This window comes from Hemitrygon akajei, chromosome 1, assembly GCF_048418815.1.
Source record: "Hemitrygon akajei chromosome 1, sHemAka1.3, whole genome shotgun sequence".
Lineage (NCBI taxonomy): Eukaryota > Metazoa > Chordata > Chondrichthyes > Myliobatiformes > Dasyatidae > Hemitrygon > Hemitrygon akajei.
In genome coordinates, this window is record NC_133124.1 from 206436478 (window position 1) to 206454107 (window position 17630).

The window sequence follows — 17630 nt, forward strand, 5'->3', positions numbered from 1 at the left end:
CAGAGCCCTGAAACAAGCTACTGGAGTTCAGTGCAAAACTTGGGCCTTTAGTGCAAGAGGAATGAACAAGATCAAGGAAGTCTTGTGCCTATGCAGGGGTTTAAGACATTTTAGCATGGCACATGGTCTTTGTCTCCTTACTGAATACCGTAAAGAGATTTTCAGTTACTTATAATGATGCAAGATGCAAATTTAATTAATTTTCATTATGCAAACAATACAACTTTACCTCAGTCTTAAAATTAATATCTTACTCTAAAGTGTTCTTCCTAGCTCTAAGCTGCTCCCCAATTAGGAGAAACAGCCTCCCATCTACCCTGTCAAACCTCCCTCAGTACAGTGCTTCAATAATATCACCCCATTTCTTCCAAACTCAATTTTTTCCTCAAAAGGCAGCCCGTTCATCTGTAGAAGGAATGTAGTAATGCACTGCACTGCCTTCAAGATAAGTGTATTTTTGTTACATAAAATCACCAGGACTGAACGCAGTCATTAGTTACATGACAAATTTGTTTTCTGTATATGAACACCTACATCCACTCAAATACAAACAATAACAACAAACTTTAATACCTTGCTTTTAATTCTATTGTGGCAATCACTGAGTTAAGATCTTCGAGAATGTTTAGAAAATAAAAAGATCAATAACAACTAATCAAAGCAGTGAATTGCCAGAAGTGATTTGTCATAGGATTACAAATCAGATATTGTTTTGAAAAGCCATTGGTCATAAATAAATAATTACATTTATAAGACAGAACCAGTCCTTCAAGTGACAATACCTCGAAGTAACATTCACCCAGCTTTTTTAACAGTAGTAATATATTGGGATGCCAAGCACAATCAAGTTCACAGAAAGAGCATGATCACCACATCATACAACGTGGTACATAACGAATCAGTATATTTATTGGGAAGTTAGCTTGCTTTACGAGCAGTCTCATCAAGGCCTAATAAACTGCAAGTTACAGGTCTGTAGTTAGTTGGTTGCAGTAAGATAAGAAATTATGGGTTATTCTAGACATTTTCAATCCAGGACTTCAGAGCTGATTGCTACCACCTAATGTGAGAATTAGAGGCTTTAATTAAAATGGAGAAATACCAAAGATTTGCTCAGAATGAGGCCAATTAAAGAAATGGATTACCAGAATGAGTTTAATATGCCCATCACATCCTCAATGAGGTGTCCTCAATATCCCACTGACTCAGTTCTAATAACTAGAATGCTACACAGATAAAGGGAGCTCTTCTGGTGAAGGTCCAGCATTTAAATTTCTAATTTCCCACATCAGAAATTCAGCTGCATTATAAACACAAGAGATAACGCATATGCTGGAAATACAGACTAACACATACAAAATGCTGGAGGAACTCAGTAGGTCAGGCAGTGAGAAGCTGGGTGGTGGTAGGTGGAAAAGGTAAAGGGTTGAAGGAGAAGGAATCTGCTAGGAGAGGGCAGTGGACCATGAGAGAAAAGGAAGCAAGAGGGGCACCAGGCAGAGGCAATAGGCAGATGAAGACAGAGGCAGGGGAGCCAGAGTAGGGCATGGAAGAAGAGGGAAGGGGGAGGGGAAAATTACCAGAAATGAAAGAAATCAATATTCATGCCAGCACCATCTTGAGCGCCATGGTAGCACAGCAGTTAGCACGATGCTATTACAGCTAGGGTTGTCGGAGTTAGTTCAATTCTTAAGTAATCTATACGTCAGTGGTTGTACATCCTCCCTATGTTTTCTCCAGGTGTTCTGGTTTACCTCAACAGTCCAAAGAAAAACCAATTAGTAGGTTTATTGGCCATTGTAAATTGTCCCATGGTTAGGCTATGGTTGATTTGGTGGTTGCTGCGCAGCATAGCTCGAACGACAAGATGGGCCTATTGTACACTGTATTTCATTCAATAAATTCTCTGTCCCCAATAGGCAGGATTTTCCAGTGGCCATCCATTTTAATTCCAGTTCCCATTCTGACAAGTTAGTCCATGGCTTCCTTTACTCCCACGATGAGGCCACTCTTGGGTTGGAGGAACAAGACCTCATATTCCATATACGCAGTCTCCAACCTGATGGCATGAACATCGAACTTCCAAAAATATTTCCCCCTCCCATTCTCTCTTCTTTCATTCCCCATTCTATTCATCTTCATACATCACCTTCTAGCTTGTACTCCCCCCCCCTCCCCACCCCATACTTTGTTATTCTGGCTTCTTTTATTGTCCTTTCCAATCCCAATGAAGGGTCTGGGTGCAGAAGGTTGACACTTTATTCCTTTCCATAGATGATGCCCGACTTGCTCAGTTTCTTCAACATTTGTATTTGTTACTTTCAATTTCCAATACCTGCAGAAACACTTGAGTTTATCCTTGGCGTTGTTGGATTAGAATCCAGATTGTTTTTATTGATTTTCTTTGTAACTTAGACTTCCTTTACATTTGCTTACCTGCTTGCAATCTTCTAGTAACCTGCTGTGCATTTGGTGCTATACCCTTCTAGATTATTTGTCAGCTTGTGATTCTGTTAGGATCACAAGGAGGGAAGGAAAAGGAGTGGGAGAGCTATAGTGATAGAGGATTCGATTGTAAGGGGAATAGATAGGTGTTTCTGCGGCCGCAAATGAGACTTCAGGATTCTATGTTGCCTCCCTGGTGCAAGGGTCAAGGATGTCTCTGAGCGGCTGCAGGACATTCTGGAATGGGAGGGTGAACAGCCAATGGTCGTGGTGCACATAGGTACCAACGATATAGGTAAAAAACGGGATGAGGTCCTACAAGGTGAATTTAGGGAGTTAGGAGATAAACTAAAAAGTAGGACCACAAAGGTAATAATCTCTGGATTACTACCAGTACCACGTGCTAGTCAGAGTAGAAATAGGAGGATATTTCAGATGAATACGTGGCTTGAAAAATGGTGTAAGGGGGAGGGATTCAAATTTCTGGGGCATTGGAACCAGTTCTGGGGGAGGTGGGACTGGTATAAACAGGACGGTCTGCACCTGGGCTGGACTGGAACCAATGTCCTAGGGGGAGCGTTTGCTACTGCAGTTCAGGAGGCTTTAAACTAATGTGGCAGGGGGATGGGAACAAGTGCAGAGAGACAGAGGGGTGTAAAATGAGGGTAGAAGCAAAAAGTAGTAAGGTGAAAAGTAAAAGTAGCAGGCAGGCAAATCCAGGGCAAAAAGCAAAAAGAACCACTTTTCAACATAATTGTATAAGGGCTAAGAGTGTTGTAAAAACAAGCCTGAAGGCTTTGTGTGTCAATACGAGGAGCATTCGTAACAAGGTGGATGAACTGAATGTGCAGATAGTTATTAATGAATATGATATAGTTGGGATCACAGAGACATGGCTCCAGGGTGACCAAGGATGTGAGCTCAACATCCAGGGATATTCAATATTCAGGAGAGATAGACAGGAAAGAAAAGGAGGTGGGGTAGCATTGCTGGTTAGAGAAGAGATTAATGCAATAGAAAGGAAGGACATTAGCCTGGAGGATATGGAATCGATATGGGTAGAGCTGCATAACACTAAAGGGCAGAAAACGCTGGTGGGAGTTGTGTACAGGCCACCTAACAGTAGTAGTGAGGTTGGGGATGGCGTTAAACAGGAAATTAGAAATGTGTGCAATAAAGGAACAGTAGTTATAATGGGTGACTTCAATCTACATATAGATTGGGTGAACCAAATTAGTAAGGGTGCAGAGGAAGAGGATATCTTGGAATGTATGCGGGATGGTTTTCTGAACCAACATGTCGATGAACCAACTAGAGAGCAGGCCATTCTAGATTGGGTATTGAACAATGAGGAAGGGTTAGTTAGCAATCTTGTCGTGCAAGGCCCCTTGGGTAAGAGTGACCATAATATGGTGGAATTCTTCATTAAGATGGAGAGTGACATAGTTAATTCAGAAACAAAGGTTCTGAACTTAAAGAAGGGTAACTTTGAAGGTATGAGACGCGAATTAGCTAAGAAAGACTGGCAAATGACACTTAAAGGGTTGACGGTGGATATGCAATGGCAAGCATTTAAAGATCGCATGGATGAACTACAATAATTGTTCATCCCAGTTTGGCAAAAGAATAAACCAGGGAAGGTAGTGCACCCGTGGCTGACAAGGGAAATTAGGGATAGTATCAAGTCCAAAGAAGAAACATATAAATTAGCAAAAAAAAGCGGCACACCTGAGGACTGGGAGAAATTCAGAGACCAGCAGAGGAGGACAAAGGGCTTAATTAGGAAAGGGAAAAAAGATTATGAGAGAAAGCTGGCAGGGAACATAAAAACTGACTGTAAAAGCTTTTATAGATACGTGAAAAGAAAAAGATTGGTCAAGACAAATGTAGGTCCTTTACAGTCAGAAACAGGTGAATTGATCACAGGGAACAAAGACATGGTAGACCAATTGAATAGCTACTTTGGTTCTGTCTTCACCAAGGAGGACATAAATAATCTTCCAGAAATAGGAAGGGACCGAGGGTCTAGTGAGATGGAGGAACTGAGGGAAATACATGTTAGTAGGGAAGTGGTGTTAGGTAAATTGAAGGGATTAAAGGCAGATAAATCCCCAGGGCCAGATGGTCTGCATCCCAGAGTGCTTAAGGAAGTAGCCCAAGAAATAGTGGATGCATTAGTGATAATTTTTCAAAACTCCTTAGATTCTGGATTAGTTCCTGAGGATTGGAGGGTGGCTAATGTAACCCCACTTTTTAAAAAAGGAGGGAGCGAGAAACCAGAGAATTATAGACTGGTTAGTCTGACATCGGTGGTGGGGAAAATGCTAGAGTCAGTTATCAAAGATGTGATAATAGCACATTTGGAAAGAGGTGAAATCATCAAAGTCAGCATGGACTTGTGAAAGGGAAATCATGTCTGACGAATCTTATAGAATTTTTTGAAGATTTAACTAGTAGAGTGGATAGGGGAGAGCCAGTGGATGTGGTATATTTAGATTTTCAAAAGGCTTTTGACAAGGTCCCACACAGGAGATTAGTGTGCAAACTTAAAGCACACTGTATTGGGGGTATGGTATTGTTGTGGATAGAGAATTGGTTGGCAGACAGGAAGCAAAGAGTGGGAGTAAACAGGACCTTTTCAGAATGGCAGGCAGTGACTAGTGAGGTACCGCAAGGCTCAGTGCTGGGACCCCAGTTGTTTACAATATATATTAATAATTTAGACGAGGGAATTAAATGCAGTATCGCCAAATTTGTGGATGACACGAAGCTGGGCGGTGGTGTTAGCTGTGAGGAGGATGCTAAGAGGATGCAGGGTGACTTGGATAGGTTAGGTGAGTGGGCAAATTCATGGCAGATGCAATTTAATGTGGATAAATGTGAGGTTATCCACTTTGGTTGCAAGAACAGGAAAACAGATTATTATCTGAACGGTGGCTGATTAGGAAAAGGGGAGATGCAACAAGACCTGGGTGTCATTGTACACCAGTCATTAAAGGTTGGCATGCAGGTACAGCAGGCGGTGAAAAAGGCAAATGGTATGTTGGCATTCATAGCAAAAGGATTTGAGTACAGGAGCAGGGAGGTTCTACTGCAGTTGTACAAGGCCTTGGTGAGACCGCACCTAGAATATTGTGTGCAGTTTTGGTCCCCTAATCTGAGGAAAGACATTCTTGCCATAGAGGGAGTACAGAGAAGGTTCACCAGATTGATTCCTGGGATGGCAGGACTTTCATATGAAGAAAGACTGGATTGACTAGGCTTATACTCACTGGAATTTAGAAGATTGAGGGGGGATCTTACTGAAACCTATAAAATTCTAAAGGGATTGGACAGGCTAGATGCAGGAAGATTGTTTCCGATATTGGGGAAGTCCAGAACGAAGGGTCACAGTTTAAGGATAAAGGGGAAAGCCTTTTAGGACCGAGATGAGGAAAAACTTCTTCACACAGAGAGTGGTGAATCTGTGGAATTCTCTGCCACAGGAAACAGTTGATTGGCTATATTTAAGAGGAACTTAGATATGGCCCTTGTGGCTAAAGGGATCAGGGGGTATGGAGAGAAAGCAGGTACAGGGTTTTGAGTTGGATGATCAGCCATGATCATACTGAATGGTGGTGCAGGCTCGAAGTGCCAAATGGCCTACTCCTGCACCTATTTTCTATGTTTCTATGTTAGTACCCGCAAAACAGGTTTCTTACCTAAAACAGTCCAGACCAGTTTGTGGTATGGAAGGAAAGTGCGTGCTCAGGCTCCTTCTGCTACTGTTAATCTTTACCTCCTTGCTCATTGATACAGGCTCACCCTGTCTGATTTGATCAGTATTCTGCAATGGCTGCAGCCAAAAGGTTTTTGCCTCATTCCTGACATTTGAAAAATTTCTGGACAATACTATCGTCAGATCTAATGGAGTCCTGGCCAATAACTGGCCCTAAAAAAATATATTGAAACAATAGTTTTATTCTTCCAGTACATACACCAGTGTATAATGGAAGGATTTCCCTATAATAGTGACTATATCTCCAAAGCTTGTCATTTGTTAGTACAGTGCTTTGGGATAATGCAAAATCAGAAGAAGGGGAAAAGAAACGTGCTGACCTATTTATGGAGTTTGTAGAGTTATCAAAACTTGACACAACTTCACAATGAAGATAAGTTTATTTTGTTGTTGAAGTGGGAAGAGGTCCAAGGGAATTGCATAACTTAGAGAACTAACTAGTCAGTTGAAAGTGAAGCAACCACTAGTGAGGATGAAAACAGAAATAAACAATCATGCAACTTAAAAATTCAAAGATTGCCGAGGACTGTACAAGGCAGAGAGATAAATAACTTTTGAAGACTAAAAACCAAGTATATTTAAAAATTTTACTCTTTTCCATAGATGCTGCCTGGTCTGCTGAGTACCTCCAGCATTTTGTGTTATCATCTTTAAAAGCTTTGCTTGACCAGGAGCAAACTTAGTCAATAGACACAAGCAGCAAGACACAATTTAGTTCCAGTCAGTATGTAAACACTCTTGAACAAGCTCACACTTTTAAAGTGGGAAGCAGCAAGAACGTAGTAAAAGAATAGAGTCCAGATATCCCAGTGAGGGTTTTAAAGGCATGTCATTGATATAGTTGGGCAGTGGGGTGAAGACATGTCTCTACCAAAAGGGGTGTAAGGCACTCCTTCTCTCCACTTCTCCACAAACCTTTGGGCAAGATGTAGTACCTGCACAGCCACAAACCACCCCCCCCACCCAATCAGGGTCAAATCAGGTGGTGGATGGTCATATCAACAGCTGGTGAGCTGGTGCATATCACAAGTCCTGGTTATATGACCACTGACGCCAGGCAGACAATCTCTGAGCAGTACTGATAATGGCCTGGCTCATCTGTCTTGTAAAACAACTGCCCAAAAGGCAGCAAATGGCAAACCACTTCTGTAGAAAAATTTGACAACAATCACGGTCATGGAAAGAGCACGATTGCCTACGTCATATGACATGGCACAAAATGAACAAACATTGAAAAGGAGGTGCAAACACCAGAAGTGCTGCTGTGGGATAGTTCAGAATCAAGGTTGTGGATACACAGCTTGCTATGGAGAAGAGTAAGTATTCATTTACACATGAGAGGATGTCACAGAAACCAAAGCATTGTACAACAATGCTAGAGATCACCTGGTGCTAGACACGTCAGAATACACACAAAAAAGTCAACAGTCATCATGAATAAAGGGCCAAACTATGCAGTGGCCCAGAACGCAGTGTAAGCTCTTTATTTTAATCCAGTCAACAGCGACGTGTCAGGCATTAGTAGGTCAGTTGTGAACAATTAACAATCAAATAGGAGACAAAATCTAGTTGGCTAACAGCACATACTGTTGTTAACAAACTTTAGTTTTTAAATTAATTTATTCAAATTTCACACTGGCTGATAAAAGATTGGAAAAGTTAATAATTAAAATCAATTCTAGTGCAAAGATTTAAAAGTCAGGCCTTGCTAACTCCAGGCTTGATCAGCATAGTATAAAGTATATTGAAAATGGCCAAAGACTGGTTCCCTTGACTGCAGTCTAGAACAGGACAGCCACTCAATTTCAGAATGAAAAGAAATTTCTTCACTGCAAGAATATTGAAGAGTACAGTCCTGGACCAGGCCTTTCAGCCCTCAGTGTTGTGCCAAACTAACTAAATATCAAATGTCAAATAAACTAATCTCTTCTGCCAACACAATGTCCATATCCTTCCATTCCAGGTACATTCATCTGTCTAAGAGCCCCTTAAATAACCCATTTGTATTTACCTCCAGCACCACCTCAGGCAGTGCACTCCAGCCACCTACCACTGTAAAAAATGACTTGCCCTGATATCTCCCATGAATCAAACTTCTCCCCTCTGATCTCAAATGCATGCTCTCTGGTATTGGACATTTCAACCGTTGGGAATAAAAGATACTGGCTGTCTATCTATGCCTCTCAGTCTTCTATCAGATATTTCCTCAGACTGCACTGCTCCAGAGAAAACAACCACAAGTTTGTTTAACCTCTTCTTATAGCACATGCTCTCTCATCCAGCCAATGTCCTGGTAAACCTCTTCAGCACCTTCTTCTAAGACAACACCCTGGTGTAACCAGATCTGAATACAATACTCCAAATACAGACCAACCAGTTTTAAAAATGTAACATAATCTACCAACTCTTGAACTCAGCTGCTCAATTAACAAGCATGCCAAATACCTTCTTTACCACCCTATCAACTTATATAGCTACTTCCAGGCAATTATGAATTTGTACCTCAAGATCCCTCTGCTCATCAACAGCAGTAACAGTCCTGCCATTAACTGTGCACTGTCTGTTTACATTAGATCTCCCAATGTGTTAACACTTCACATTTGGCCAGGTTATACTCCATTTGCCCCCTCACTGTCCATATCTATTGGGAAGCTGGAAAGTCTGAAAGAAGATAAGTCACCTGGACCAGATGGACTACACCCCCAGAGTTCTAAGAGATACCTGAAGAAATTGTGGAGGCATTAGTAATGAACTAGTCAATTTAGGCAGATGGGCTCATCAGCCACTGTTATCAGCTCACCTAGGAGAAGGAAAACTCTGATCTCAAGCTTCTGTTGCCTTCCAGCTATATCCACTCATGAGGAAGGTATTGGGAGTAAACCCAGAGCTGGATTCCTTAAGGCAGTTCTACACCGAGTTCAATACTGACTGGCAACCCCTGCAATACTGCTGGTACCAAACTGTATCGGTCTCTGCCATGCCATTGGGTTCATCAGATGCGTGGAGAGGGGGAGCTTGCTACATGAGCAACAGCTTGCTCTCCATATTGTACAGCCAAGGCTTGCACATCTAGACAGATAGGATGCAATATCCATGGTCAACCCCGAACAATGGAGGCTTCATACTGTCAGAATCTTGTCCGAATAATCTGTTGGAATTCTTTGAGGAAATAACTGGCAAGATAGACAAAGGAGTCAGTGGATGTTGTTTACTTGTATTTTCAGAAGACCTTTGATAAGGTACCACACATGAGGCTGCTAAGCAAGACAAGAGCCCTTGGCATTACAGTAAATACACTAGCATGGACAGAGCACTGGCTGACTGGCAAGAGGCAAACAGTCGTAATAAAGGGGACCTTTTCTGGTTAGCTGCCAGTGACTAGAATTATTTTGCAGGGATCAGTGTTCGGACTGCTTCTTTTCACATCATATGCCAGTTATCAGGATGAAGGAATTCATGGCTGTCTACAGAAGGACTTAGGTTAGCAGAATGAACTGAAAAGTGACAGATGGAAAATAGGGTAGGCGTGCACTTTGATAGAAGGAATAAAGGTATAGACTATTTTCTAAATGAGAAGAAAATTCAAAAAATTCAGAGGCACAAATGGACTTGGGAGTCCTCATGCAGAATTTTCTAAAGGTTAACTTGTAGGCTGAGTTAGCGTTAAGGAAGGCAAATGCAATTTTGGCATTAATTTCAAGAGAACTACAAAACAAAGCAAGGATGTAATGCTGAGGCTTTGATCAGACCAAACTTGAAGTATTGTGAAGTTTGGGGCCCCTTATCTAAGAAAAGATGTGCTGGCATTACAGAGGTTCATGAGAATGATCCCAAGAATGAAAAGCTTAACATAAGAAACATTTGATGGCTCTGGTCCTGTATTTGCTGGAGTTTAGAAGAATGTGTGGGCATCTCATTGAAAACTATCAGGTATTGAAATGTCTCGATAAGGTAGATATGGAGAGGATGTTTCCTATTATGGGTGTGTCTATGACAAGAGGGCACAGCCCCAGAATGGAGACATCCATTTCTTTAGACAGAGGGTGGTGAATCTGTGGAATTCAATGCCACAGTTGGCTCTGCAGGCCATGTTACTGGGCTCTGCAGGCCTTTAAGGTGGAGGTTGATATTTTCTTGATTAATCAGGGCATCAAAGGTTCTGGGAGAAGGCAGGAGAATGGGATTGAGAGGGATTATAAATCAACCATGATAGAATGGCGAAGCAGACTCATTATGAATGGCCCAATTCTGCTCCCATATCTTATGGTCTTCATTCTGAAGATAGTCAATTCATTATGGATCCCATAATCTTAATTCCTGGTTCATGTCTCATGAGAATCTTGTCAAACATTGTACGAAAATCCGCAGCTCCACCTCCAAACACCTTCTTGATAAAGTCAGTCAAGTTAGCAAGTCATGATTTGCCCCATTAAAACCATGTTGACTCTTTCTAATTAAGCCAAGGCTTCAACTGTTCATAAATCCTATCCCGAAGAATCCTCTCCAGTAATTTATCTACCACTGGCACAAAACCGCCAGTTTATTGTTTACAAGATTATTTCCCTTCTTCAATAATGAAGCAATATTAGCTACTTGCCAGTCCTCTAAGACCTTGCCTGTGGTTAGAACTGAATCTTTTTCTACTGCAGAGCCAGACACAACTAAGTTTATACATGAGTAGGTCACTAAATTTTTGAATGTATAGAAAATCAAAGAAAATGCAAACAGGACAAAAACAAAACTTTGAAGCTGATTAACTGCCCTTCGTAACATATATAACAGCAAAATTGATCTGATATTAGGTTTGCAGAAAAAAAAAGTTGCATTTAATTTTTAAAAAAGCAGACAGATCGTGTAGATCATGGCTAGACTGTTCAGAAGAGGAAGGAAAAAGGAGGCACAGACCAGCATTGACTGATTCAAGGGACTAAATGTTTTGCTTCTTACCATCTGTTGCAAAGGAAGTACTCAGTCAAATATTTTTTATTAAAAAAAGTACCAAATATAAGATAAGCAATGTTAATCAGTTTTTGTTTTGCAGGTCAAAAGTAGAATAAAAGCAAATTGCTAGACTTTCTCAGTGGATCAGGCAGATCTTGCATCACACTTTTTGTACAGGCAATTATCAATCTCACGTCTACCTTCTTGATTCTCTATACACTGATACACTCCTTGATTCTCTAAGTGTCCAAAACTCTACTGGATTAACCTTACATACACTCATGCATGACTTTGGTACTCTGCAGAATGGTATTTAAGATTGACAGCCTTTGCAGCTTTCATCTTCTAGCACTTTGCTTTCAGATCCACATTCTGTAATTTTTACTTTATTAAAAGTACCGGTACTTAAGTCATGTACTGTAGCTATGTATCATTTGGTATTGGCGCAGTCATTTTTAGAACATTTTAAATGATGCACATCAAGGCAAATGGAGTCTATTACCCATGAACTTAGCATAACGCCATTATAGCACCAAGGATCACTAATCAGGGTTCAGCTCCTGCCGTTGCCTATAAGAAGTTTGTACATCTCCCCTGATTGCATAGGTTTGCGGCATGTGCCTCCCAGATTCCAAAAAGGTACAGTCGTGGCTGGTAAGTTGTGGCCATGCTATGTTGGCGCCAGAAGGGTGGGACACTCGTAGGCTGTCCAGAACAATCCTCAGAATTTGATTTGACATAAACTGTAAGTTATGATGTTCTGATGTACATGTGTTAAATAAGGCTAATCATCTTCTTCAAACTCGTCCTTAATTACCTGTCATCATACAGCAGATGACTAAGCTCTGGTTGGCTGCCAGTGCTTAATTCTGATGCTACCAAAAAAATGACTGCAAAATAAGTTGATCACCATTACAAAATAAAATCTGCTTGCAAATGTCATATATATTTATAGGACAAAATAACATGGATGAAAATCCTGAATACTGAACACAAAAAAAGGACAATTACACAATAATTAAATCTGAACAGAATTCCTTTGCAGTGACAATCCAACTTTAAGTTTTTAAAAACAGAAGTTGCTGGAAACACTTGGCAGGTCAGACAGCAAATATAGAAAGAGAATTGTTGACATCTCTGGTCCAAGAATCTTCACCTGTTTCTTTTCCCCACAGAAGTGTTCCCAGCAGTGTTTTAATTCAGATTGTTAGCATCTGCAACTTTGATCTCTAAACTAAAAATTATTTTCTGTGGCTCGTGTTGCTCTTTAATGCCCTTTTCTAATTACTTGTTCATGTGATGTGGCTGATCGAGCAGTTAATTGCCTATCCACAATTGCCATTGAGAAGGCAATGCCTTCCTGAAGCACTGCAACTTCTGCAACTGGTTACCAAACTGGTACGAAACCCATAAATGCAGAGTTAACAGAAGCTTCATAAAGTTTTCAACCTGATGGCATGAACATTGATTTCTCTAACTTCCGTTAATGCCTCTCCTCCCCTTCTTAACCCATCCCTAATTTTTAATTTTTTTCTCTCTTTCCCTCTCACAGTAACTTCTTGCCTGTTCTCCGTCTTCCTGTGGTGCTCCCCTCCCTTTCTTTCTTCCAAGGCCTTCCATCCTACGATACTCCGCCTTTCCAGCCTTGCATCCCTTTTGCCAATCAACTTCCCAGCTCTTAGCTTCATCCCTCCCCCTCCTGTCTTCTCCTATCATTTTGGGTCTCCCCCTCCCACTTGTACTATCTCTTTTATCCGTCAGTCTTGACGAAGGGTCTCGACCCGAAACGTTGACTGTACTTCTTCCTATAGATGCTGCCTGGCCTGCTGTGTTCCACCAGCATTTTGAGTGTGTTTGCTTAAAGTTTTCAAATTTGGTTCAACTTTTTGCATTCATCTGGGTGAATAACAAACAAAATTAATATGAGAAATTGGGCCCCTTGTCCCAGCTCTACCTTCCAACAAGATCTGGTTGATTTCCCATTTTCATACTTTGCGGTACTGCTAGTACCTCAAAACTCGTTAAGCCATTTAGTTTGCTGAAAACTGGGACCAAGTCTTCACAGGCTTCTGGTACAATTCCAAAGCTTTATCCACCCAGACATGCTGACAGCTTTGCTGTACACTGTTCAGTCTGCCAGGAATGACCCAGAGCTTCCAGTAGTTCTCCCTTCACTGATCTGACCCCCACTCTCATTTCCATCATTTGCTCTGCATCGTCATTTCCATCATTTGCTCTGCATCGCCCTACACAAGCAAAACAAACAGCAACTTGCCTTTGATCAGAACACATTAGGACTGTTAGGATCTATTATGGCATCTAAAGGAGTTATAGCATCAAGTAATACTCCCACACCAACCCCTAAAGATATTGCTGGATTTTTCAGTTTCAAATTATACTTTCTTTCTTGCTAGCCTCTAATAGAATTTAAATGATTAAGAGCCAGTTTTATTCTTACCACCCCTGAAACATTTAATGTGCTTGGTTCCTCACTTTTCGAGCTCTAATTATTAACCGGAAAGACAGTTTCCTTCGCCACGGATGCTGCCCGACTTGCAGAGCTTTTCCAGCAGTTGTTTCTAGTCTGACTTCAAGCTGTCAGTGAGCCAGCTCTCAACCCATTTGAACCCAGATGCAGGGCTCAATACAAAACATCAATTCCTTCCCCACTACAGATAAGAGATTTATTACAAAAAATAATTTTGTTCAGATTTTTATTTCTTCTATTTTGATGCTCTAAGTTCTCGTGTCTAACTCCAGTGCCAGTGTATCACTCCAGTTCCCCGTGCCCCAATCTCATTAACCAACAATCTCTGGGATCTTATCACTACAACTACAAATCAAAATAAGCAATATTCACTTCCTCCCCTTAAGCCAGTTTGTTAGTAACCCACTGAATAATAACTTTTAGCAGATTATTCAAACGCTTCTTCCCTGTCATGATCCACACCATTGCTCTTAATGACTTCAAAGCTCGTACCCACATTTTCAAAGAGCGCCAACGGCCATTCAGCCCATCCACACTGTTCTGACCCACGGAGTACACTCCTCCGCTATTATACCACCGATGACCGTCGCAAACTGCTTTGCACCGCACAAGAGGGCAATTTTCCGCACGAGTTTAACATTTTCACAAAGAAGGTCGGCGACCCGGAAAACTAACTCCGCGGCTTCTTCTGCTGAAACAAACGGGGACGCGTTTTAAATGGGGGGGGGGGGGGGTTACTGTTCTTCTTGATTTGGGAACCGAATCGAGCGAGAAGAGTTCGCACTGAGTGAAGGTTGTGCGAGGAGGGCTTGCATACTCACACCACCAGCCTGGAGAGGAGCCAGGACACCATCGCTGCGGGCGACCGTTGGGATTCAAACCGGCGGCGCGCGGAACCTCGTTACTCCTGTCCGCTCCGCTTTTGTCGTGGGCGGGGCGGGGCTGGGCCGAGGGAGCCGCCTCTATTGGGTCCGCTTTTGCTCTCCCCCACCCACCACACTCGGCGATCTCACTCTGTGTAGCCCCCTTTTGACAGTGCTTGCTGGATGTCAGTCAAGTTGGTGCTAGAACGATTCCCTTCACCAAGACTCGGGAAGATCCGCCGCCCCCCCCGGGTGAGGGAGGAGGGGGACGACGACTTCTGGATCCGTGGGGCGACTGTGCCCCTTCAGGAACCACGTGGAGTGTGTGCCTGTGTGGAGGAGGTACTGGTTTCCCCTTCAGAGTCAGTTTCGGGAAATGAAATGCCGCCTCGAACTGGCCTGCCTTTTCCCCACAAGGAACTTGCTTTGACCGGCTTGACTCTAACTTGGTCCGCCTTGCCGACTCAGGAGCAGCTTTCCAACCGGCCCACTTCTGAGTTCTTGCTCTCTTGCGGGTTACACTGGTGATTCTACCCAGTCCGAATTGAGAAGAGCCTCCTCTACACGTTAGTTGCTTTTTTTTTAAAGAAGAGAGACACAATCTTCTACCTCCGCTTGTTTGCTGTATGCGATCAGCCACCAGTTTAAAAACACCTGCTTTCCCTCTTTAATGGATTTCACTTGCACCGCTCTATCAGCTTGGAGGACCGGCAGTCCTCCCAGTCGTTCCTGCCGGTCCGCTCCGAGTGGAGCTAAAGGAATACGCATGCGCCCTCTGTTTCTCTGCACCTGCTTCACCCAGGTCCGCTTGCCCGTTGATACGTAGAGGGCGCATGCGCTTCAACGTAGTCTGTGCCTTTGTTTGTTCAGTCTGACATGTGAAGATGTCGTGTTGTTAAAGTTTACTTTTGTATGTTTTTTTTCAGTGGAAAATATCTTCAACGATCAAATGATTGGAGCTTGGAAGTGTCTCTTTAGTTACCTCTTATTGGTTCCGATTTATATTCAGTTTGGATCTTTAGATTGTTTCTCCTGTCTGTCACACGTTCTGATTTCTCCAGCCCTCAAACTTTTTCCTGATTCACTGGTGTTGCATTTTGCGCACGCACGCACACGCAACTTTTGCTGTCAATCTCTCAAGTTCCATTTTTGATTCTGTGCTTTTTTTTATTAATGTTATCAGTCCCAAGATAAAAACAGTCTGCTGGAGAGATTAAGCAAGCCGATCAGCATCTGCAGGGGTAAAGAACTCCTGGTGTTCCGGTTTTGCACCAATCCTGCTGCAGAGTTCCGACCTGAAACGTTGATAATTCTTTTTCCTCCCACAGATACTCCTCGACCTCCAGCAAATTGTTTTTCTAGATCCCAGCATCTACTGGCTTTTGTGTCCCCTTCCCTGGGGATACCAGTAATTAATATTAATGACAAGCCCATAGTCCTCCACAGGGCTTTGCTCTCTGCTTTCTGTATTTGCATTTTTCTCCCAGTTCCTCCATCAGTGTTATGTTAATTCTGCTGATGAGGTGTGTTTTCCGTAAGAATCATGGACAAAATACTGGAGGAACTCAGCAGGTCAGGCAGCATCTATGAAAGTAAATAGTCAAGGGTTCTGCCTGAGATTCTCCTTCAGGACTGAGAAGGAAGGAGGGAAAATGCTAGAATAAAAAAGGTGGTGGGGGGGGGGGGAAGCAGATAGGTGAAGCCAGGTGGGTGGGAAAGGTCAAGAGCTGGAGAAGAAGGAATCTGATGGGAGAGAAGAGTGGACCACGGGAGAAAGGGAAAGAGGAGGGCATCATGGGGAGGTGAGAGGAAAGTAAGAAGAGGTAATAGGCAAGAGTGGGGAATAGAAAAGGGGGGAGGGGGAGGCGGAATATGTTACCAGAAAGAGAAATCAATATTCATGTGATCAGGTTGGAGGCTAGCCACCTGTGGCAACGAATTCCTCAGATTCACTACTTCTCATCTCCTTTCTAAATCGACACCCCTCTATTTTGAGGCTGTGTTATAGACAGTAGGTGCAGGAGTAGGCCATTTGGCCCTTCCAGCCAGCACCGCCATTCACTGTGATCATGGCTGATCATACACAATCAGTACCCCGTTCCTGCCCTCTCCCCATATCCCTTGACCCCGCTATCTATAAGAGCTCTATCTAACTCTCTCTTGAATGCATCCAGAGACTTGGCCTCCACTGCATTCTGGGGCAGAGCATTCCACATATCCACCACTCTCTGGGTGGAAAAGTTTTTCCGCATCTCTGTTCTAAATGGCCTACCCCTTATTCTTAAACTGTGGCCTCTAGTTCTGGACTCACCCATCAGCGGGAACATGCTTCCTGCCTCCAGCTTGTCCAATCCCTTAATAATCATATGTTTCAATCAGATCCCCTCTCATTCTTCTAAATTCCAGTGTATACAAGCCCAGTCGCTCCAATCTTTCAACATATGACAGTCCCACCATTCCGGGAATTAACCTTGTGAACCTACACTGCACTCCCTCAATAGCAAGAATGTCCTTCCTCAAATTTGGAGACCAAAACTGCACACAATACTCCAGGTGGGGTCTCACCAGGGCCCTGTACAGCTGCAGAAGGACCTCTTTACTCCTATACTCAATTCCTCTTGTTATAAAGGCCAGTATGCCATTAGCTTTCTTCACTGCCTGCTGTACCTGCATGCTTGCTTTCATTGACTGATGTACAAGAACACCTAGATCTCGTTGTACTTCCCCTTTTCCTAACTTGACTCCATTTAGATAGTAATCTGCCTTCCTGTTCTTGCCACCAAAGTGGATAATCTCACATTTATCCACATTAAACTGCATCTGCCATACATTTGCCCACTCGCCCAACCTGTCCAAGTCACCCTGCATTCTCATAACATCCTCCTGGACATTTCACACTGCCACCCAGTTTTGTATCATCAGCAAATTTGCTAATGTTACTTTTAATCCCTTCATTTAAATCATTAATGTATATTGTAAACAACTGCGGTCCCAGCACCGAACCTTGTGGTACCCCACTGGTCACAGCCTACCATTCCGAAAGGGACCCATTAACCACTACTCTTTGTTTCCTGTCAGCCAGCTAATTTTCAATCCATGTCAGTACTCTGCCCCC

General features: G+C 42.7%; 1 protein-coding gene across 4 annotated transcripts in view; it reads right to left on the reverse strand.

Annotated features, from left to right (window-relative positions):
- Positions 1-15272, reverse strand: part of LOC140734810 (receptor expression-enhancing protein 1-like) — a 61431-nt gene extending 46159 nt beyond the window's left edge. Inside the window, exon 1 of one of the 4 annotated variants that reach the window (XM_073059368.1) lies at positions 14474-15272. In XM_073059368.1, coding sequence (XP_072915469.1) covers positions 14474-14505 — 32 coding nt within the window. In that variant the 5' untranslated portion in view covers positions 14506-15272. Of the gene's footprint in view, positions 1-14148; positions 14166-14473 lie in introns of those variants that run through there. The other 3 variants (XM_073059387.1, XM_073059396.1, XM_073059378.1) reach the window with 3 other exon arrangements.
- Between the last annotated feature and the right edge of the window lie 2358 nt (positions 15273-17630).